General features: G+C 47.1%; 1 protein-coding gene across 2 annotated transcripts in view; it reads right to left on the bottom strand.

The window, feature by feature from the left end:
- RSPH3 (radial spoke head 3) overlaps positions 1 to 7,368 on the bottom strand; it is a 31,517-nt gene extending 24,149 nt beyond the window's left edge. For both annotated transcript variants that reach the window (XM_083174671.1, XM_083174673.1), the window contains exons 1-2: positions 7,220 to 7,368; positions 3,612 to 3,746 (exon numbers count right to left, since the gene is read on the bottom strand). In XM_083174671.1, the coding sequence (XP_083030797.1) occupies positions 3,612 to 3,724 (113 nt within the window). In that variant the 5' untranslated portion in view covers positions 3,725 to 3,746; positions 7,220 to 7,368. The remainder of the gene's footprint in view (positions 1 to 3,611; positions 3,747 to 7,219) is intronic.
- Positions 7,369 to 24,456: the final 17,088 nt, after the last annotated feature.

Below are 24,456 nucleotides of genomic sequence, written 5' to 3'. Positions count from 1 at the left end.
TCTGAAAAAGTAGGCTTATACTCGAGTATATATGGTATTTAGCTGTCTAACAGGCTACCCCCAACTGTCACAAACTTATGTAAATCAGTAAGCTTTCGGCAGAGCAATGCTGAAGAACGGTTTTGTCGAGGAGTCTGTCAATTGTGGCTGCCAGCTTCCTACGCAGCTGGTAAGACTGCACCACAAGCAGGCAGAGCAATAAGGGGAGATCAGGACCTCTAGGCTCCACTTTAAGCTGACCCTCTCTGTTCAAAGTGCAGAGCCCTCCACTTAGGGATGGCCATTGGTGTGGTTACCATTGATGATGATACGGAAAGTTGCCATTGATGGTTCCCAACTATGAACTATGCAATGTATGAACATCAATGGTTTTATCAACTGATGGTCATCCATATTCTCTGACAGATTGGCATGTGGGACAATCAAAAGGGGTCAGGGCTTCGCATATGTTGGGCAGGGCAGGGCTGTGCTCCATGTCCCGGCACCTTGTCCCAAACAAAACATCCAGCTTTGCTGTGCCATCGATGGAGGAAAACAATGCAGTTTCTTTCAAATTGTTGGCAAAAGCATTTGGCAATCCTTACCCCTACTTTGTGGGAATGCGTAAACACAGTCCGGGGTGGCATTGCAGAGAAGGTGCTGCCATAGATAAAGAAGAAATCTAACTACAAGCCCCCTTAAAAGGTACCCACTGCATCTGGGTCCCAATTCGCACTGGTGGTTGATGGTTGCAGAGAAGAGGAGCCTAGGACAGTGCAGCTCAGCGAGGGCGCTCGCACAGAAGCCTACATATGCGCAGGGCACAAACATCGGTCCCTGTGCGAACATGCGGGAGACCGATGTAATTAGAATGAGGGCCATTATGCATTGTTTTATAGAATATTTTAGTCATTCACATCAGCACCTGCCCCAGTGTAGCTTTCAATTTATATTCCCTATCATATGAACACACAGACACACATGTCAAGACCTTATTAACATACCAGTATGTATTTGGATAGAAGGCTATGCATGCTAGAGACATGGATGAGGATGTCAGAGAACGGGATGCTGGATTGCCAGAATGAAAAAAAAAAACGTAAATGTAAACAACACCAAGGTCTGCACCCCCCCTCTCCCCTTCCTAGTTCCCTCTAAGTACCTATGTCATGCCCCCTCGAAGCCTGGTAACAAAAAATTGTTCCTTTTTAAGGGACACACTTCCTAATCACTGTCCACCTGTTTTACATGAGTTTTGTGAGTGTGTAGGGGCAGTTCTAGCTATATGAAGGGTACCCAAATTATAAAATACTCTATTGGCAATCAATTAGCTGCGGGGTTGCAAGAATCCCCCAGCCTGAGAGTAACTAGTGTTCCCGCTAGGCTGTTTTAGCGGGGCACTGTGCCCTGCCCAATTTTTAAAAGGCAAAATGTGCCCTGCCCCTCTAGTAGCGTCCCGCTAAAACAGCCTGGTGTCTGCCCCGACGGTGTGCACGGGGAAGCCCAGCGCCCCCATAGATGGTGATACCCGGTGCTTCCCCGGCAGCACAGCAACTTCGGTGGGGCCAGGCCCGCCCCCTTTAGTGACGACGGTGGCCAGGCCCGCCCCCTTAAATGACGGTGGTGGCTGGGCCCGTCCCCTTTCATGACTGTGGTGGCCGGGCCCGCCCCTTTTCATGATGTCGGCGGCCCGGGCACGCCCCTTTTGTGACGTCGGCGGGCCTGGTCCACCCCCCTGCGCCCTGCCCGCACAAAAATCCTAGAGTGAACACTAGCAACTATTCAATTAAACAGCCATTTTTCTGTGACCAAAAATCTAGACTCCTTACCCCACTGATTCTGAGTAAACCCTGGCATCAATGAGTTTTTTCCAAGTGAGCAAGCTGATTTTTTCACAGATTTACAGCTTAATGAGCTTTTAGGTTTTGGCCATCTGCGGCGCCTTACATGTAGGGAATTTAATGCTAATTGAATATGTTTAGTGCTTATTAAATACCCCCTATTACTCTTGATTTGAACAAATACAAGTTTATTGAAAACGTCATGCTTTATTTATACCACTTTTTATTTAATCATAAATTTGAGATTAATTATGAAATTGTAATCCCAAAACCCCCAGGATATCAATATGGGTCTGAATTGGAATTCCTTTACAAGGTCCTTCTTTCCCCTTATGTCTTTAATTAGCTCCCTTCTGTTTAACTTCCAATTAGGGATAGGGGAAGATTATTGATGTTTTAAAAAGATTTGGAGGTCTTGGGGTCGCTGGGCTGCAAAATCCCAGTCCTCCTCTGAACAAAGTGACCGCTGGCCATTCGCAAAGTGATTGACAGCTGGTGGTCGTTTGTAGGCGGCATGACGGCAATTTCTGGATATGCCCCGGAAACCGCAGGCAGTGCTTAGCCATTGGGAGGATAGGCTGCTTCCCCACAGCCATTGCAGTGCTGAGTATGTCTAGACTTACTCAGTGTCTGCGGACAAGGGGAAAACCACTCAATGGTGAGTTATTGCGAAATGGTTTTCCCCATGTGCATGGCTGCAAACTTATTAGAAGCCATGCACAGGGGTGGGGAGAAACTCTGGTGGGGCGGTGTTTACCTGATCGCTGGGCTATAAAGATTCGCAGCCCAGCGATCATGCCTGAATCAAGTCCAATGTCCCATGTGTTTGCCACAAATGGTGAGAGCTTGATGATTTACGACTATCTAGGATTTTGTATAAATTTTTGTTTATATCTTCATGGTTTCCGGCTGCATTCTAATTGGCCGGCCATTCCAATGACAGCTAAAATCACGTTCAGTAAACCATCAAATTCTTTGTGGTTGTAAATTGTCTCCATCAATGGAATGAGGCCAATTGCCAACTGCAAGGCATAATCTGGAGCCAGAATTTTATTGATGCAAAAATGTAAGTATGTTTAGAGTTTTGCAGATCTCCTCACAGAATCAAGTAATATAATTAGCTCCACCTGTGGATCTTTTAAAATGTGTCAGTCAGTAATGAGTTCGCCTGTTGGGTTACCTGGAAAACGTGAACTGTGTGGGGTCCTGAGGACTGAGTTTGAGAACCACTGGTTTAAGCAAACACTGATTTTTGTGTTCTTTTTTAGCAAGAATTACAATTTGGAGTTCGGAGAATCAGTCCTGGGCAGCTAGACGAGCAAGGCAGGTGAATACAAGGTATAATTCACTAGAAACTTAGTGGGCCACTATTATCATGTTAAGCCCCTATCATAAGGGGTGTGGATTGAAGTCATTGTTTAGACCAGTGGTTCCCAACCCTGGTCCTCAAGTACCCCCAACGGTGCACGTTTTCCAGGTCACCCAGCAGGTGCATTCATTATTCAGTCACATTTTAAAAGATCCACAGGTGGAGCTAATTATTTTGCCTGTGATTCTGTGTGGAGACCTGGAAAACGTGCACTGTTGGGGGTACTTGAGGACCAGGGTTGGGAACCACTGGTTTAGACAGTCAATACAGTAGGCCTACACCAGAAGGATGTACAGTACATGGATATGCATATGAAAACTCCTCTCTGTAAACAAGCTCTTGGCCATGTTAAGCTTCTAATAGATCACTCTATTATCTTGCAGATTATTGTGTTTCGTGCAGTTCAGGGATATTACACTTACATTAGCGGCTCCACTCCTCGGTACTTCCTGCGATTTTGAACAACCCTTGGATGGCTGGAAAAAGTGTACGTTCCACCTCCCATTTCCTTCTGGTTGGGCAATACAGACGTCATGGCTGTGTCTTTCTAGTTTTACCTAGTGGTGTTGTCAAAGAAGACTGTGTTAGACACTGCATAAGACAGCATGCAATATCATGTTGGTTTGTCAGTATAATTATATCAAAAGTTGTATATCTCTCCTTAACCTAAATTGTACATTATATTCGGTACTTGTTTCCTAGAACGGCCACAACGATTTAGATCGTTGTGGTCGTAAGATAAAAAATCGGATCGGTCGCATCGCATGCGATTTGGTCGCATACGATGCGACCGATCCGATCTGCCGATTTTTCACCCGATTTTTTTTTTTTTTACACCAGATTTGTTTAAATTGCCCCCCCAAATGTTAATAAGTGTGCTAGACCCCACGATAGACGTGAACCCGAAGCGTGGCGAGCGCAGCGAGCCCGCGAGGGGCGGCGGTGCGCGTCCTCCGACCTTTTCATTCCCCTACTATCCACTAGGGCGTGGAGTGAGAATATAATAGTGTGGCGAGCGCAGCGAGCCACCGAGCCCGAAGCGTGGCGAGCGCAGCGAGCCCCGCGAGGGGACGCGTCTCACTTCACAGGTATACGCGTCCCCTCGCGGGGCTCGCTGCGCTCGCCACGCTTCGGGCTCGGTGGCTCGCTGCGCTCGCCACACTATTATATTCTCACTCCACGCCCTAGTGGATAGTAGGGGAATAAAAAGGTCGGAGGACGCGCACCGCCGCCCCTCGCGGGCTCGCTGCGCTCGCCACGCTTCGGGTTCACGTCTATCGTGGGGTCATGGCGGGCACATAAAAAATGTGAAATGGGTCATATTGGCCCATTTCACCTTTTTTATCATTTTTCCCTATGTGAGATGGACTTAATCAAGTCCATCTCATCTTGTGCCATTATAATGGCACAAGACCGACCGATTTCAATGTTAAAAGATTTTTTAACATTGAAGTCTATGGAAAAATCGGGTCAATCGGTCGGTCGCATCGCGGCCGATTTTAATTGGTCGCGACCGACCGATTGACCCGATTTCTGTCAATCAAAGTGAAAAAATTGTAAAAAATCGGCCACATCGTGAGGATCGTGTCCCTTAATTAAGAGCCACGATCACTCACGATTGTGGCCGTTCTAGGAAACAAGTACCTTATATTCACTGTAGGGCAGCACTGCTGTACTTACTGTATATGGTAGACTTATATGGCAGCACAGAGCAGCACTGCTGGGCTTATATGACGGACTTATATGGCAGCAAAGGACACCACTACTGGACTTATATGGCAGCACCACTGGACTTATACGGCAGCACTGGGCATCACCACTGGACCTATACAGCAGCACTGCTGGAATTATGTAGCAGACTTAAAAGGCAGCACCGCTGGACTTAAATGGCAGCCTTATACGTCAGCACTGGCCAGCACCTCTGGACTTACTGTATAGGGCAGATTTATATGGCAGCACCGCTAAACTTATATGGCAGACTTATAAGGCAGCACAGGGCAGGAACGCTGAGCTTAAATGGCAGATGTATACTGGGAAGCACTGCTGGACTTATATGGCAATACAGGACCCCAACACTTGACTTATATGGCAGCACAGGACACCACTACTAGACTTATATGATAGCATGACCAGCTCTGCTGGACTTATATGGCAAACAGGGCAGCCCTGCAGTAAAAAAAAAGTAGTCCCCCATAGTAGTGCCGTCATAGCAGCAGACAGCATGTACGCAAATTCTTAATGTGGGAATGAAGATTGCGCCGATCAACGGGACTTATATAGAGTCTGGGTCTCACAAGAGTCTCACAGTGGGATGATTACGTTCTGCCTCTAATTGGATCCGGAAAATGGTGCTCCGGATAAAGCAGCTCACAAGCTGGTAAGTTCGGGATGGGGGGTGGAATTCGATTCTTATCACTAGTAATTAGTCATTCATCCATTCAACACAAACCTTCACAAAGGCATATGTGAGAAGTTGTGGATGAATACATGAATAAAGGTTTATACCCCTTTCTCATAGCAAATGCTGGGTCGCACCCAGGATTTGGACACAGGTCTGTCCAGGGAGCGACCCGGCATTTGCGAGGTGAAGCTCCCCACAGTGACCTGACAATAAGCTGGGTCGCTGATGTCATTGAGGGGGGGCGGGTGGAGCGTCATCAGGGGACGGGGTAGGAGGCAGTGCTTCCTCACTATAGTGTGAAGGGGACCCGGGTCGCTCGATCCGCGTTACCCATTCACACTGCCCAGCAAGCCGGGCCTGACACAGGTAAAAGACTACTTTTAACCCGGGTAGAATTGATGGACCTGGGATTTTTCACACTGTGAAAATGCACATGCGCAAACCCCGAGAGCGAACGACTTTGGCGAGTTTCACACTCGCTGAGCTGTTCGCTCCATAGTGGGAGGAGAGGGGAAGGGGGCTGGAGCAGGGGAATGGCCAGCGTTCTATAAAAATGATGGGCGTTCCCCTGCAGATGCAGGCGTGGCGATGCCTGCTTGGGGAAGGCAGCTGATATCAGATTCCAGGCTGACTTTTCTTAGCAAAGGCAGGAGAAATCATTCGATGTTGAGCGACCATCAAATGATTTCTATTTCTTGCGGCCGGATGCGACGGGATGTGTTAGTTAGAAAGGGGATTGGACCGGTCAGTGTTTACCTGTTCGCTAGGTTGCGAACATACTATGTGATAAAGGCAAACCATATGCACAATAATAATATTGGTGTGTGCCCACTAAATCGTTAACGATGCAAACGCCTGAGGGTCATTAATGACCCCCCCTATCGTCTAAACATGCAGTCAAATCTGTCTATATTGTCAGTGACAGCATGTTTGTCACAGATTTTTTTACAGCCACTTTTATGCTGATTCATATAATTGTAAAGACATTAAAGGCAGATTGTATAAATAATTATATGTATTCTAATAAAACAACCAATAGCGTTTGTTATTTTTAAATAAAAACAAACAAGTTAGGCTTTGAGGGCTTTTTAGGATTGCTTTGGGCTTATTTTTCAGTCATCAGTTGCTTGTTTTTAATTTCAGAGTTGGTAACAGGAACATTTAACAGTAGTTATACATGGATCACTAATATGTCACTAATATGACATGATTCACAAATCAATGCACATAATCATGATGAGAATAATGATAATAGTAAGCCCCCCCCCCCCCCAAAAAAAAAACTATTCAAGTAGGACAGATCCTTCAAGCCGCAGAGAAGCAACCTCAAGCAGCTTATATACAACATCATGAAAAAAGAACAAAAAGAAACGTCAGAGAATGGTTAAAAATACTGAAAAGGAGAATCGGGGTAAGCAGCAGCAGCAGCAGCAGCGGGGCGAAGTGCATATACTTTACGTGTACATAGTTGACGGAATGGCCTGGTACAAATGGAACGGGTCATTCACCCTACACTATCAGAGCCATAAAGTTATTTCAGTTGCCCAGGTGGGCGATGTTAAAGAAGCCCCCCATTAAAACTACTAGTGCATGGGACATCGTCGGGTCCCATCATCCGCACTCACGTACCGCTGTCCCGGCTTCTCCTCTATAGACAGGGTCCAGGATCGGCTCTGAGAAGTGACAACACAGCTACAGCGTTCCTTAGTGACCGGTTACCAGGGGCACCACACTCCCATAGCAACCGCTGCTGCATTCGCCGTGGTCACAGAGGCTTTTTTTTTATCGTACAAAGCTTTATTGACAGCAGAAACAGGCACGTGAAACTGTTAGCCCAGCCTCTTAATTTCACAACAAACTTGCTTGGGTTGAGTCGGGGCAGCAGGGCGCCCCAGTGTGTACAACAGGGTTGCCTACCTGATTCTCTCCTTCAGGGTGAAAATGCTCTGTTTCTGGACTTCCCTGGTAATGTATGATTGCCATCACCTGTGTGGAGCTAGGTAATTTTATCAATTAAGGTGTTTCACCACAGGTGATGGCAATCATACATTACCAGGGAAGTCCAGGAACACAGCATTTTCTCCCTGAAGGAGAGGGTCAGGTACTAGGCAACCTTGGTGCATACCTCCCAACATGACCCTCTCCAGGAGGGACACAATGCTCTGCTCCTGGATTTTATTTTTAATGCATGACTACCTTCATCTGTGTTGAACAGTTTAATTGATAAGAAAGGCGCTTGAACACAGGTGATGGTAATCATGCATTAAGAGGGAAGTGCGGCAGCAGAGCAATGTGTCCCTCCTGGAGAGGGTCATGATGGGAGGTATGCTGGTGTACAAGCGGGTTCTTTCCCTGCACCAACTAGCAAAATATTTATTATTGAGAAATGTAACAAACAGTATTAAACTATAAATATTGTTACCTGTAGATCCAGTTATGTGGTTATCAGAGCCATGAAGTTCTTTCAGTTGCCCAGGTTAACAGGATTGTACTTCTGTTCGTACAGGTATCCAGAAGTTTGTAGCGCTGCCTGTTATTTTAAGCCCACCCACTGATTGCACAGACCACCACCCCCCTTCACAGGGCGAATGGACCTGCGCGGCTTCCAATGGATGTAGGGTTACCACCTAGTCCCTTTAATTCCGGACACATGTTAATTACACAGGTTCTGTGGCAGTTTAAAATCAGGTGAAGTGGAGTCTTGAAGTCAGCCAGCCACAGAACCTGTGTAACTAACATGTGTCCGGAATTAAAGGGACTAGGTGGTAACCCTAAATGGATGTTATGCATAAACATCCATTCACAGCCTATGGGGCAAAACACACATCAGTCAATGGTCGCTCTGAGGTGTCATAGCTTTGCGTGTGTCCTGGTGGGGAACATGGCGGGCAGCTGGCATCCGGTCATGTCAGCTGTCCGGCACCCATGTCATCAGGTCATTACCATGGGAATTACGCATCCCCCGGCCTGCCCCCCCCCCCACCCCTCACCAGCAGTGGTGGGTGCGAGTGCCCGGGGAACACTCTATTCCCGTAGCCACGCAAACACAGTTCTTGTGCAATCGCAGTTGTAAAACCCCGTTCACACCGCATCTCTTAAACGGTATATTACCTTTTAAGTGCCTTTTTTTTACACTTGCAGACCCGTTTTTGGAAACTTTCCAAATACAGGGTCAAAGCCAGTGCAGTCTTCAGCGCTGCCCCCCCCCCCCCCTAGGGTTAATATCACCCCCCCCCTAGGGTTAACATCACCCCCCCCCCCCCCGCGGGTTAACATTCCTCCGCCCCCCTCCCCCCCGATGTGTTTAAGAACCCCCCTCCCAGCCTCCTTCTGCTGATGAGAAAAGTGACTTTCGGAAAATGGCTGCCCCCATATGAAAGACAGTTTCTTTAAACAGGTTTTCCTATAGGGCAGCCATTTTCTGAAAGTCACTTTTTTCTTTTTATAAGCGCAACCGTCCATACAGTACTGCCAGAAGCTGCAACGGGAGGCACCGGCTGCACGGAGGGGGGGTTCTTAAACACATTGCAGGCGGGGGGGGGGGGGGGGGGGTCAGGATGTTAACCTGCGCGGGGGGCTCCAGTGCTGTGAATATTTAATGAGCGCTCATTAAATATTTACTGCGCTGAATTTAGGACCCAGCTCATTGGCTGGGTCCTAAATACCGTTTCAGACCCGATTTTGGTGCCAAAATACCGGGTCTGAAACCGGTAGGACCCTCCATTTTAACCGTTTTACAAAAACGGCTTTTGTAAAACGGTAAAGTGGTTCTGCACCTTTCAGACCGCACAGATTACCATTTTAAAACGGTAAAAAATCGGCAAAATACCATTTTTTAAGTGCAGTCTGAAAGGGGCATTACTTATAACGGTAGTGTGCCCAACACACTGGTAGCAAAGCAATGCACCAGGCTCCATGTGCGGGGATGTGGTGCACTAATTGGGGGGCAATGTACTCAGGGGTTGACATTGACAACGAAAAAAATGTAAAGAACTTTTCCATGTTGACCTTTTGCCTGTGTAAACTTTGGTACTTGTGTATTATCACGGCGCCCATCGCATATCAGAACACGATTTTTCATTGCATGCCATACACCCGATGCACAGCGATGCAGTGCGATTTAAGCCCCCTATACGATTTTTTTTTTACGCAATCAGTGTTTATTATGATAAAACAACATACATACATTGTAGTATAAACATTTTCATTTTCATTTGGACTACAAAGAGTACATAAAATGTCAGATTTGAGTAGCATGCAGTCCCCCCTATACGATTTTAAATTGTAGAAGCTGAGTGCTTACAATGTTTAATGCACCCCCACGCCACCCCCAGTATGAACGTGAACCCGAAGCATGGCGAGCGACTGCGGTACGCTTCCTCCGACCTTTTCATACCCCCACTATCCACGTCGGCTTCGGGCTTCGGGCTCGGTGGCTCGCTGCACTCGCCACACTATATAAAATCAACTCCACGCCGACGTGGATACTGGGGGTATTAAAAGGTCGGAGGACGCGTACCGCCGCCGCTCGCCACGCTTCGGGTTCATGTTCATAGTGGGGGTGGCGTGGGGGTCCATTTAACATTGTAAGCCCCCATTAGTCTATTGTCAACAAGTCTACAATACCGAGGTCATGTCCCAACTATCGGATCTTGATACATATACCAAAGTGGGGATGAATCCCATGTATGAGGTAAAGAAACTTGTTGACAATAGACTTAATTGTGCTGGCAACAATAGATGGATTGATGAAAAAATCTTTAAATACCTCACGGTGGATGCCCCTATTTGTCCGATATTGTACACGCTCACAAAGGTGCACAAATCCATGAGTGCACCTCCGGGGCGTCCTATAATATCGGCCATCGGCTCGGTTCTGCAACCTCTGGCAGTCTTTGTAGACACCTTTTTACAGCCCTATGTGAGGAAAATGGAGATCTATGTACAGGATACACCTGATTTTCTCCAAAAGATTAGGTCATTAGGCCCCATACCAGAGGAGGCACTGCTGGTATCACTGGATGTATCCTCATAATACACCGTGATACCTCACGAAGGAGGCCTGTTATCTATGAGAAAAGCATTGGGCGAGGACCCCCATGGCCGCCCCCCCCGGCAGAATTTCTTCTGGAACTTGCCACATTGGTTCTGACCAAGAACCACTTCAGTTATGGCGGGGGTTATTACTTCCAGAACCGGGGTACGGCCATGGGGTCCAACCTTGCATCGGCTTGCGCCAACCTGTACATGCACTTCTACGAGCATGAATTTATTTTATCCAGATATCGCACCCACATAGCAGGCTATATGAGATACATCGATGATGTTTTTATTGTGTGGGTGGGTACTCTGGTGGAGCTCAATGAGATGATCCAGTATCTCAATCTACTGGACTCCCCAATCAGATTCACCTCGCATGTCGACAGTAAGGAATTGAACTTTCTTGACGTTACGGTCTACAAGCAGACAAGTGGTCTTGGTTATAAACTATACCGGAAGGACACTGACCGCAATGTGCTCCTGTTCGCCACCAGCCATCATGCAGAAAAATTAAAGGAGGGGCTGCCAATCTCGCAGTATTTACGGGTACTCCGTAACAACTCAGACCCGGCGATAGCCGAGAGTCAGATAGCTGAGATGACCAGCAGGTTTCTAGTTCGTGGTTATAAAGGAGAGGTGGTGGATCGTTGCCTGGAAAAAGCGAGAGCAAGATTCCAGGACAAAACCAGAAAAGCTCCCTTTGATGAAACAAGGATGATATATTCAACCACCTACAATACTGCCTCTCACAAATTACAAAAATCGATCCAAAAATCATGGCCCATCATCACGAGAGATCCAGCGTTGGGTGCAATTAGCAAGATACCACCCATGATCTCGTATAAGAGAGGCCCGAACCTCAAGCAGATGCTGATGAGGCCTACAATGATGCCGGCTCGAGAGAACAGAAATTGGATACCGACAGGTAGAAAAGGTTGTTTACGATGTGCAGACTGCACGACATGCAGATTAATGCTGGTGGGTTTGACGTTTGCACATCCGCATACCAACCAGAGAATTACAATACAGCACAGAGTGTCTTGCCAGTCTACCTACATTATCTATTATCTACTTCTTGCTATAGAACCTTTCGAGAAAGAATGGCTAACCATAGACGCTCGATAAGGGAGGCGTTCGAGAAAAAAGGCTCAGATAAGCCAGTGGCGCGCCATTTCTTTCTAAAGGGACATTCGATTGCAAGTCTTAAGAGTATGATCATCGACCACATACCCACTCCAATATGCGGGGGCGACCGTGAGAAACTCTTGAAACAAAGAGAATTGAAACGGATAAAGCAACTGGACACTTGTTCACCAAGGGGGCTCAATGAGCATATACCCTATAGTGTATTCTTGTGATATTGGACTACATCTTCCTAATGGGACATTGCTCATCTATGTGGACATTGTCTATAATGGCTTAAACACGTTAAGGACACTAAATTGTAGTAGTCCCATCATTGCAATATTGCACTCTTCTCTTTTTGGTAGGTACAGTGGAGCAGGGAGGGTAAATAATATTTTTTCCCCTCTGGAATATAAATACGATCTATGGGTAAATATACCCATGGGTTGACTCTTTGTTGTTTGTATGTTTGTTTAATGTATGTCTTTATTGAACTAGTTTAACACACATGTAAAGCTGCGCCCATGGTGAATCTAATACCCACCCCTTTTCAAAAAGCTTTTTATTGAGTCAAAGCATCAAAACATCATAAGAAGCATTCAGACATTCTCAGGCATGAGAGTCGTATATCAAAAATTTCAGTATACAGAGAGGGGTTACATGTTGACATTAGGGTTCCCCAATTTCACAGCAAAAGTACAATACATTTATCATAGTAAAAGGAGGTGTTATACTAATCCAGGACTAGCGGAGGGTCATTGAGTAGTCTCTGTTCTTCGTACCAGCGGGTATTTTGGAAGCATTGGTGGAGAGTTTGTTTAGTTGATGTAGGTAGAGTTTCCATATAGCTGTTCCAGGTGGCAAAGAATTGTTTTGTACGCGACTCTTTTTGGAGGGAGGCCTCCAACCAATCCATATGGAAAATAAAAAAACAGTTTATCCTTAAACATTGCCAGGGCCGGGGGGGAATTTTGGATCCACACTTGCAGGATAGTTTTGCGGGCAGCGGATGAGATTGCTAGCATTAATTTTTTTATGGGTTTAGGGGCTCTAGTCTCCTGCGGGAGGATGCCAAATATGGCCCACTCCGGGGTGAGCGGAGTGAAATTTACTAGGTGTTCATTAGAGAAGTCACGGACCTCTGTCCAGAATTTTGTGACCTGTGGGCATGCCCAAAAGCAATGATATAGGTCTGCTTGGGGGTGGTGACATTTAGGGCATTCTGGGGATTCTAGAATTTGCATTTGGAACCCTCGCGCGGGGGATATATATGATCTATGAAAAATGTTTAGATACATTTCCGTAAATTTGGCCATTGGGAATAGTGTAGTTGATGTCTCTAGGGTTTTTAGCAAGATGTCTGTTGTGAGGGAAGGGAAATGCTCTAGCCATTGATTGAGGCCTGTTTTTTGTGACGAGTAGTCTATGGTTTTTCGGAGGAATTTATAGTAGGTAGAGATCGCTTTTTTAGGTAATGGAGGAGCTAGGAGTACGTTGTCGAGATCGTTGTTCCAGTCTCTTTCTGGAATGAGTTTAGAGATTTTGTCTGCGTAGGATTGGGCTTGGATAAAGTTTAAGTTAAGTGTGGTAATTATTGGATAGTTCTTAGAGGCTTCTAAGAAGTTATGTGGTTTATGGGTGTGGGAGTCAATTAACTGTCCAACTCTTTGTAATCCTGCGTTTCTCCAACTTGTGAAAGTTGGTGGGGCATTACCATCATGGAATTGAGGATTTTGTACAAAAGGTAGGAGTATCGTATGGTGAGGGTTCAGGTGAGAAGCGTGGCGTAGGGTAAGCCATAACTTACGAACGGACATTAGGAGGGGATTAAGATGCGTTTCTGGGGGGATGTCTCTGTCTTCTAGGTGCAGGAAAGCAGTTAGTGAGGTGTGAGGTAAGAATTGTTGTTCCAAGGCTGTGTTAGCATATGTGTGGTTCGTAAGTAGCCAGTCTTTGAGGTATCTAAATACTGCCGCTTGGTTATATATTGATATGTCCGGGAAGTTAATCCCACCATTCCATTTGGGTTGTGTCAATTTAATCATTCCGATTCTTGCTCTACCTTTGTTCCAGATAAAGGTTCGGAACAGTTTAGTTATAGCAAGGATATCGGATTTAGTGAGTAATAGTGGTAGGACCTGAATTTGATATAGAAGTTTGGGAAAATATACCATTCGTAGGAGGTTTGCCCTGCCCAGGTATGTCAACTGGAGATGACCCATCCTATTTAGGTCCCTGGTAAGGTTTTTAATAGTTTTGCTGATATTATAGGCGTATAGATGTTGCATGTTTTTGGGTAGAGTTATGCCCAAATAGGTCAGACGGCCCTTTGCCCATTTCATTGGTAATTGTGCGGCCCACTTGGGGCGTGTATATCCCTGTTTTAAGTATAAGATTTCAGATTTTTCCAAGTTAATCTGGAAACCTGATAGTCTACCTGAGTTGTGTAAGAGATCTAGTAGGGGGCGTAGGGAGGTTTTGGGGTTTGCTATATAGATGAGGACGTCATCGGCAAATGCAGTTAATTTTATTTCCATGTTGCCTACGTGTATTCCTTGAAGGGCAGGCCAGGATTCGATTAGCCTGAGTATGGGGTCTAGAGAGAGATTAAATAGGATCGGTGAGAGGGGGCATCCCTGTCTAGTCCCTCTATACATCTGTATAGGTGTGCTCTTAGTTCCATTGATAAGTAGGGAGGTGCGTGGTGTTTCATAAAAGAACTTTATCAAGTTTACAAAAAGGGGTCCGAAGGAGTATGCTGATAGCGTCTGGAATAGGAAAGGCCAAGAAACGGTGTCAAACGCTTTGTGGGCGTCTAGGCTCAATAGCATATGTGGGGCAGTAGGATGGAGATTAGAAGCAATTACCGAAGCTATTACGGTGCGTATTCCCTTAACTGATTGTCGGCCCGCGACAAAACCCAGTTGGTTGGGTGAGATAATCTCCGAAAAGAAAGATTGGATTCTTGTTGCCATAATTTTGGATAGTAGTTTAAAGTCTACGTTTAAAAGAGTAATGGGGCGGTATGAGTCTAGTTTTGTGGGTTCCCGTCCAGGCTTGGGGATTAAGGTTGTATACGCCTCATTGAAGGAGGGGTATAAAGGTTGGGTTTTGTGAATGGTTCGGTATAGTTCTAATAGTGTCGGGACGATATCTGGCTGTAGTATTTTATAATATTCCCCAGAAAATCCATCTGGCCCCGGGGATTTATTTGTTTGAAGTGAAGATATTGCTTGAGTTATCTCTTCAGCTGTTATATCTGCATCTAATTTTTCCATTTGGGCTTGGGAGAGGGAGGGTAGTCTGGTGTCTTTAAGTAATTGGTCTATTTGTGTGTAGTCTGGGGGGTCGGCCGAGTATAGCGTGGTGTAGAAGGCTTGAAAAGCACTGACTATGTCGTGGGTTTTAGTAAGGGGTAGGGAGTCATTATTTTGTTTTATAGATGTAATATGGCTTCTACGATGGTTGGATTTTGTTAGGTTTGCCAGTAAGCGTCCGGTGCGATTGCCCCATCTATAATATCTGTTTTTTGTGAAGTCGAGGTGTCTTTGGGCTTGTGAGGTTAGAAAGTCTTCAAGAAGATGTTTTGCCTGTTGGTAGGCTGTATGGTTATCAGTAATGGGGTTTGCGATATAGGAGTTTAAGCATGAGGTCATATTGGCGTGGAGGGAATTATATTGTGTTCTAGAGGCTTTGTTACGTTTGGCCACGTATGCTATAATGTGTCCTCTCATTACAGTCTTTGCAGTTTCCCAGAATAGTACTGGCGTGTCCCAATGTTCAATGTTGGTGTCTATGTAGTCCATCCAGTGATGTTTTAGATATTGGCGGAAATTTTCTGAGTGAAAAAGGTATGAGGGGAATCTCCAGGATTTATGGAGGGGGTTTGTACATGTTAGATTAAGGGATAGAGTTACGGGGGCGTGGTCTGAGATCAATATGTCTCCTATATTGGCTGAAGTGACTGAGGAGATTAGATGGTCTGCTACTAGGATATAGTCTATCCGCGAAAATGAGTGGTGGACTCCCGAGTGGAATGTGTATGTCTTATCAGTGGGGTGAAATAATCTCCATGCATCAGTCATGTGAGTCTGTGCCGTAAATGTGTTAAATGCTGTCCATATGTTGGAGTGTGTAGACGTTGGGGGAGGGGGGGAGTCTGTCCAATGTGGGATCTTTAACTATATTAAAGTCTCCTCCTATGATTAGGGATGAGTGAGGTCTTTGTGCTAATAATTGAGAAATCTGGCAGAGAAAATTTGGGGTCTGGGTGTTGGGGGCATATATATTTAGGATAGTATATGCAGACTCCCCTATCTTAATATCTAATAGTAGGAATCTGCCCTCGGGATCCAAGACTGAATCTACTACAGAATAGATAAGTTTTTTAGCAAAGAGTATGGCCACCCCTCGGGTTTTAGTGGTATAAGAGGCTGATATGCACTCTGCTATCCATGGCGCTCTAAGTGTTGAGTTCTCATCCGCCTTCCAGTGGGTCTCCTGTAATAGGATGATATCTGGGTTGTGATTTTTTAAGTGGGTGATTATTCTCCTTCTCTTAATAGGGGAATTTAGGCCACACACATTCCAAGATAAGATGTTAATTGAATGTGCGGGGGGCGAATATGGCAGGTTTGTTGGGATGTGTGGTGTCATCCTACTCCGGCCCTGGCAATGACAACAAAGCAAGGATTAAGCGTACAAGAGGGCCCTCCATCCCAGCGAGTAAAGGGCCGTGTCTTAACATGTGATAGACCCCATTTTTGGTGGTATAGACATGTCTGAAATAACAATGTGGATTGAACAGTTGTGACAAACAGATCATATATTGTAGATGACTTATGAAGCTTTGACAACATTTTCCATTTTTTCCAAACCAAGCTATCGCAGTGGGTTCCGATTGGGGTATCAGAACCGACCGGATATGAACTATACATTAACAACATTATACCTAACAGTGGTAAAATTAACATTACTTTAAATCTAGCATAAGGAGAAACCATAGTTTATGCAGTATTGTGAAGAAAATAAAAAATAAAAAATAAAATAAAATAAAAATTCAAGTGGTCACTGGCGAGCCATGGGGGCTAATTGATGGCAGAAAGTGCGCTCTTGCAGCTTCGGGGTCGTCAAATAGTAAAGTACGGCCATTATCCGTTACCCGGAGTTTGGCTGGGTACAATAAGGCAAATCTCCTATGGGAGTCCACCAAAAATTTGCAGATTGGGGAGAATGCTTTGCGTTTCTGGGCCACCGCCACAGAGAAATCTTGGAATATGAGTACACGAGTGCCATCAATTAGGAGTTGGTCCATTTTTTTGTATGCACGTAGTACCTGTTCTTTGGTTCTAAAATCAAGGTATCGTGCTATCACAGGTCGGGGACGTGAGTTTGGGTCTGATTTTTCTTGTCCAATTCTGTGGACTCGTTCTATCTGGGGGAGATCAACTGTGTCCAACACTTCTAAGGCTAATAATAGTTTAGAGGTAAGGTAGTCTGATAGCATATTTGGTTTGATGCTTTCAGGTATTCCTATGAATCGAAGGTTATTCCTCCTGTTTCTATTTTCTAAATCCTCAATCTTATCTTGGAGTTCCTGTATCATCATTGTAGAGGATTGCATGTTGTTAATAGTGTCTTCTGCATCGCTCATTCTTTGTTCAAGATCAGCTATGCGGGAGGTGTTAGCTGCGACTTCCCTCACTGTAGTTTGGAAAGACGCTTTAAACTCTTCTAATTTTTTGTCAATATGTGGCATTAGGACTGACAATATTTCCTGTGCCATAGATGAGCCTGTCTGACTGTCTGAGGGGCGGTCGTCGTCAGGTGTGGGGCTCACATCTGTATTAGATTGTGAGGTGTGAGGGGTTGGGGGGTTTTGTTTAACGGGTTTATTGCGTCTCATTTTGTTCTCTTCAAGAGGTAAGGTAGAATGTGAGCGCGTTGGGGACAGGAACCTTTCCATTAACCAGTGTTAGTTTAAACAAAAAAGGGGGGGGAGGGGTAGATGTAAAGGAGGGGGCGTCACCTGGCGTATAGTGTTTAAGCTGCAATGGGCACGGATAATGTGTAATAAATTATTCCGTTAGCGGTCCAAACGTTTTAGGTGTCGTGTGTTTCCCTTCCCTACTTCGCCTCCTGTCACCGGGGCAGCTCGGGTCAGACCACAGTGTATTAGGACCAGATTAGGCCTACCAGTAAAGTCAAAACAGGATAAAAGTGTTCTGTATCACATTAACACATTATATTATGACAAGTAAGTGTTTCTCCCTATTGAATAGAAGGGTCTACATTATTACCTTAAAATAAAAGTTGTTAGCAACTGGGGGGACAAGAGGATGGTCAAACAATTAGTATGTTTGTCCGGTGTTACATAACGTTGGCAACCAAGACAGTTTTCTGTAATCACAGGATATGTGAAGCTTCCCCAGGTCTTTCTCAGAGTGTAGGATGTATGCTATAAAATCAGGAAGATTTTAAGGTAATTTCAATACTTTCCTCTAGGTGGCAGTATATACTAAGCAATTATTTTGTGAACGCAGTACTTTGATGTATAGAGATAAGGAAATGGGTTATCTAACCAAGGAGGTACACTGCCATAAATATGGTCACTGTGACTGCCCAGGCTATTTCTCTTACAGTACAATATGATATTGTGTTAAGCCATTAGAATAGTAAAACAGCAAGTATGTTATATGGTAAGGCGGACAGAGATATAAGGCAGAGAGTCTCAGCTGTTACCCGTTGTCTTCAGAGTTTCGGGTAGGTAAAAGTGGATTTGCTCAATAGCTGCAGCCTTTCAGTGGGGTTCAAGTTGAGAGAGTTCCTGGGAAGAGAAGGGATGGGGGGATGGTATTGGGAGAGCAGGTGGGGAGGGGGCCGAGGCACCAGTGTGATAAGGCCTGTAGAGGGTTTTGGTAATCCAAGGTGTGTGCTGGGCAATGATTCAGGATTCTCTTATCAAGTTGCAAGGTATATCGCAGCCAGTGTTTCCAGGCTGTGTGATAGGCAGAAGGGTTATTCAGTGCAGGCTTAGTGTGTGCCTGTCAGGGGGGTGTTCCAGGGAAAAGTCTCTGTGGAGCAAGGGCAAGGGTGCTGTCCGTTGGTTGTGGGGCTGGCAGAGGGGCACGATGCCTGGGTTTTAGGGCATGTGCAGTCTATCCAGCCTGGGCAGTTCCCTGGTTCTCACACATTCACAGGGGCTGGGTTGATTACTTTGTAGGGCTCTGTCTGATAGCCACTTGCGCTGCCCGCTGTATGAACCCCAAGAGCTCCCGACCTCCTGACCCCGCTCCTGTGTCTTAGGATAGATGCCGGTACCGGTGCGGTGATCTGTGGGCTTAGGGGCAGGGAATATGAGGTGCGTGGGGGGTATAGGCTCACCGTGCCGCGACTCCGCGGTGATGACTGCTGTGGAGCTCTCCAACGGTCTCCGGTGTGAGGCGCCAAGCTGCGTGTGTTTCCTCTGCTGTCTCCGGAGCCGGTCACAGCTCCACGGAAGCGTTGTCGGGTCTGTGGGGGAGTTCGGCGGGCTTCTGGTTGTTAGCCGCTCCCTGCGTGTTGTCTGTCCTGGCTCCCAGCACGTCTCCGGACAGGGGCTCGTCGCGTCTTCGCGGCTTCGTCTGTCGCCACCGGATCCGAGCTGCCTCACTCGTCTACCGGGACTCAGCAGCAGGGGGGGGGGGGCAAGGTATGATGGGCGAGGAGTGGGTCTCGGAGGGGCGAGTATCTGTAGGGGAGGAAAGCCAGGTCTCTCCCGGTCCCCAATTCAGCGGCGACCCACGTGAGGACCCGATCACGGGTCAGACTTCGGCGGAGGTAGGCTCTCCCAGGGTCCTGGTCCACAATATAGATGTCGGTCGATTCTCCAGGTAGTCAGGGGGCGACCTAGCCTGGTCTCCAGTTGATCTCTGGGTTGGTTGCGGGTGGATTAGGAGGGATGCTGCCTGTGTGAGCGGAGCTCTGTTAAAACGTGGCCATCTTGGATGTGCCACCCACCGGAAGTCACCCACCCCTTTTCAAAAAATAGTGAGCTCAATGGTAGATAAGCGCATAAAGTGACCAACGTAGCGCTCTCCACTTCCTGATTATATCTCGTTGCTAGGCAATGAAACGCAAGCCTAGCGCTATGCTTCCCAGATGGCCGGATACACAATGTTGCACACCGCCTTCCCGGCTGCGAGGCACCCGGACGGACGGCGGATACTGCAGGCTGTGACGCGGCCGGGGACGTTGCCCGGCAGCGTCTCAAGCCTCCTTCTGGCGGAGAGCGTCGGGACGTTGCTAGGCAACGTTCCCGGCTTCCGCCCGGCGGCAGATGACGTGCGCGCCTGACGTCAGTCAGGCGGCGCGAAAATTCAAATAAATAGCCGGCGTCTGCTGGGCACAGACGCCGGTTATAGCTTTAGCTTAGTTTAAGCTGCTAGCTCTCTGCCCTGTTGGCAGATAGCTTGTGCCTCCGGTCCCCGTGGCTTCTCAGCCCATTTCTCTGCATTCTGTTCCTGGTCCCTTCGTTTCCTCGTTTTTTTCCAGCGTCTTCTGGTGTGTCCTGTCAGCCACCTGCTTCAGCCAGAAAACCAGCTTCAGCCTGAGCCTGCGTTTGGCCCACTGTCTCCATCATCTCGTGGGTCACGTAAGTGCTCCTGTGGAGCCCCGGTCCTTCTTTCTGTCTTCCGTGGCCCGCCGTGGCCGTGCCCCTCCGTGGGTTCTGTATTCTCTTTTTCTTCAGCTCTTGTGGCCCGCCGTGGCCGTGTCCCTCCGTGGGTTCAGGGTTCCCTTTCAATTCAGCTTCCGTGGTCCGCCGTGGCCGTGCCCTTTAGGGGCTTCATTCTTTATCTTCTTGTATCTTTCTGTCTTTATTAACACCTGTCAGGCAGGGAGTGCCCTCTTGTCATATCCCGGTTTTGAGGAGTCACTGTCCCTGTAGCTTAGCCTGCTGGAGACTCCTCTTCCCATTTGGTTGTGTCTGCGACTTGGTCGCTTCCCGGTTTTGGCCTGGTGCCGGCAGTCAGGGGTCAATTCCCAGTGAGGCCTGGTAGTTAGCAGTCCTCTTGGGTGCCCTGTGGCGATCGTTTACCCCTTGTCCATACTTAAGACCTGGCTGCATCGGGGTCGGAGCGGGCCTAACTCGCTCCTTCGGACGCGGCGGCCACAGGTGAAGCCTAGCTCTGCAGGGGTTTACCATCTGCCTCAGGGACTCAATAGAGTCAGAGTAGGATCCGCTGTGGCCGTCCTAACCGGCGGTCCCGGCTGCGGGCTCACGCCTGACCACTTGCTCAAGTCCTCCACCCATCTCACCTGGTGCCACCGTAGGCATCGTAACATTATAACCGGCCATAAAAATAAAAGTCAGGCTATATTTGGTCTTATATCCCTTCTATTATTTTTTGGGTAATTCTGTATTATGAGTACCACTCCCCAGACTTTCTCTGATCAGCTCCAGGGGCTCACTCAGATGGTGCTGGAATTGTCTTTAAAAGTAGCTTCGCAAGAGCAAAGGATGAGGCCCCCAGAGTCAGGAGGTTCAGACCCCAAGATGAACCTACAAGACCGGTTCTCTGGGGATCGCAAAACCTTCTTTAATTTCAGGGAGAGCTGTAAACTGTATTTTAAGCTCAAACCCCGCTCTTTCACGTCCGAGGCCCAGCGTATTGGGTTAGTAATATCTTTACTGCAGGGTGACCCCCAGACCTGGGCCTTTGGACTGCCTTCTGACAGCCCAGCTTTGACCTCGCTGGACAGTTTCTTTAGTTCCCTTGGGTTGTTATATGATGACCCCGATCGTGAAGCCTCAGCAGAGACTCATCTCAGGGCCCTTAAACAAGGGAGAGACCCGGCTGAGGCTTATTGTACATCGAGTTCCGCCGATGGGCAAATGACTGCGGATGGAATGATCCAGCATTACGCAGCCAATTTCGTTGTGGTCTGGCCGACGAAATTAAGGATTGCCTCATTCAATATCCAGTGCCTAAAACTCTGGACAAATTAATGGAATTAGCCATTAAAATTGACCGTCGCCTCCGTGAGCGGAGGTCTGAACGGGGCTCTCTCACCCGGGTGGTTCCCTATGTTTTGGTGACCCCTGAGGAAAGTGAGGAGCCAATGCAACTCGGGGCAGCTCGCATTTCCCCGGAGGAAAGAGCTCGCCGACTGAGTTCAGGACTGTGCCTATAATGTGGGTGCAAGGGTCACATCTTAAGAAATTGTTCCAATAGGCCAGTAAAAGGCCGGGCCAAGTGAACGAAGGGAGGGTTCACTTTAGCCTTCAACTATTCTCCTCTCTAGATTCGTTATTAGTACCGGGCTGTATCACCTTTCAAGGAGACAAATTTTCTGGTTCTGTTTTTATTGATAGTGGTGCGGCTGGTAACTTCTTAGATGCTGCCATCGCCCAAAGTTTGGGGATTCCCCAACTTCGGCTTCCTGTTCCCATCACCCTACGGGGTTTAGATGGTGGAGTGCTCTCCAATGGGGCCATCTTATTTCAGACTCCCCCTCTGCAGTTGACCATTGGTCTTTTCCACCAAGAGGAAATTTCGTTTCTGTTAACATCCTGTCCTTCGGTGCCCATCGTGTTGGGTTTCCCCTGGTTGAAGAAACATAATCCCATGATTGATTGGCACCTGGGAGAGATTGCCCATTTGAGTCCCACCTGTCAGCAACAGTGCCTTCAGATCTCCCTTCCGGTAAATTCCCTTTCCTTAGCAGGGGTCCCCGTTCCCTACCAAGATTTTTTAGATGTTTTTTCAAAGGGCAAGGTCGACACTTTGCCTCCACACCGGCCTTACGACTGTGCCATCCAGTTGGTTCCCAACGCTCCACTACCCAAGTGCAGGCTTTATGCCTTATCTGTCCCGGAGACTAAGGCCATGGATGAGTATATCCAAGAGAGTCTTTCTAAAGGTTTTATTCGGCCCTCTAAGTCACCTCTCAGTGCCGTTTTTTTCTTTGTGGCAAAAAAAGACGGTTCCTTGAGACCTTGCATCGATTTTCGTGCCCTCAATAAGATTACGGTGAAAAATACCTATCCCCTTCCTTTGATTACAGTTCTGTTTGACCAACTTCGATCTGCTACCATTTTTTCCAAAATCGATCTTAGGGGGGCTTATAACCTCATTAGAATCAAGGAAGGGGATGAGTGGAAAACAGCATTCAGTACTCAGACGGGGCACTACGAGTACCTGGTAATGCCATTCGGCCTCTCCAATGCCCCAGCCGTTTTTCAGGATTTTATCAATGACGTCCTTCGGGAATTCTTGGGTAAATTTGTTGTTGTCTATTTGGACGATATCTTAATTTTTTCCCGGGACTTGGACTCACATAGGGCACAAGTGCACCAGGTTTTGCAAAAGTTGCGGGAAAACCAGTTATGCGCAAAGCTAGAAAAATGCAAATTTGAGGTGACCCAGGTTTCTTTTTTGGGGTATATAATTTCCTCCCAAGGTTTCCAGATGGACCCCAAAAAATTACAAGCCATTGTGGATTGGGTTCGTCCCACCAATTTAAAAGCGATCCAGCGGTTCCTTGGGTTCGCTAATTATTATAGGCGTTTTATTCATGCCTTTTCCTCAATTGTGGCACCCTTGGTGGCTCTGACCAAAAAAGGGGCAGATCCATCAGTATGGAGTCCTCAAGTAGAACTTGCCTTTGAGACTTTGAAGCAAGCCTTCATTTCTGCTCCAATTCTTAAACACCCCAATCCTGATCTGCCATTTGTGGTAGAAGTTGATGCCTCTGAAGTAGGGGCTGGGGCGGTTCTCTCACAGAGAGATCCTGAAACACTACAGTTCCACCCTTGTGCCTATATGTCCCGAAAATTTTCCCAGGCAGAGTCCAATTATGACGTAGGCAACAGAGAATTACTTGCCATTAAGTGGGCATTCGACGAGTGGCGACAGTGGCTGGAAGGTGCGGTCCATCAGATTCTTGTCTTGACTGACCATAAGAACCTGCAATACATTGAGTCAGCCAAAAGACTAAACTCTCGCCAAGCCCGATGGGCTCTCTTCTTTATGCGGTTTAATTTTATCATCTCATATAGACCTGGGTCTAAAAACATCAGAGCAGACGCTCTTTCTAGATGTTTCCTCCCTCAACAGGAGAGTAGAGATAAGTCGGGGCCCATCGTTCCCACATCCTGTGTTCATGCGGGATTGAGTCAAACCTTGGAGGGTCTTCTCCGCCAAGCTCAAGGTCAAGCTCCAGCCCAAACACCAGAGAACAGGTTGTTCGTTCCTCCATCTCTAAGACGCAGAGTCTTGGCAGAATGCCATGACTCCAAAATTGCGGGTCATCCAGGAGTTTATAAAACACTTGCTCTTCTATCTCGTGTGGTCTGGTGGCCAGGTATGGCCAGGGACAGCAAGGATTTCGTACTGTCTTGTCCGGATTGTGCCCGCCATAAGGTTCCGCGTTCTCGACCCCTTGGAGAATTGTTGCCTCTGTCCGTTCCCTGCAGGCCTTGGTCTCATCTGGCCATGGATTTTATCGTTGGTCTTCCGATCTCTTCCCAGTGTCAGGTCATCTGGGTAGTCATCGATAGATTTTCCAAGATGGCACACTTTGTGGCCTTAAGACAATTACCCTCAGCTAGGGAATTGTCCACTTTGTTCCTCCAACACATTTTTCGGTTACACAGACTTCCCAGTGATATAGTTTCCGACCGTGGTCCACAGTTTGTGGCACAGTTCTGGAGACTGTTC

The sequence above is a fragment of the Crinia signifera genome, chromosome 3 (genome assembly GCF_055691185.1).
Source record: "Crinia signifera chromosome 3, ASM5569118v1, whole genome shotgun sequence".
Classification (NCBI taxonomy): Eukaryota; Metazoa; Chordata; class Amphibia; order Anura; family Myobatrachidae; genus Crinia; species Crinia signifera.
Note: the sequence above shows the minus strand (reverse complement) of the source record. Positions and strands in the feature narration are given on the sequence as shown.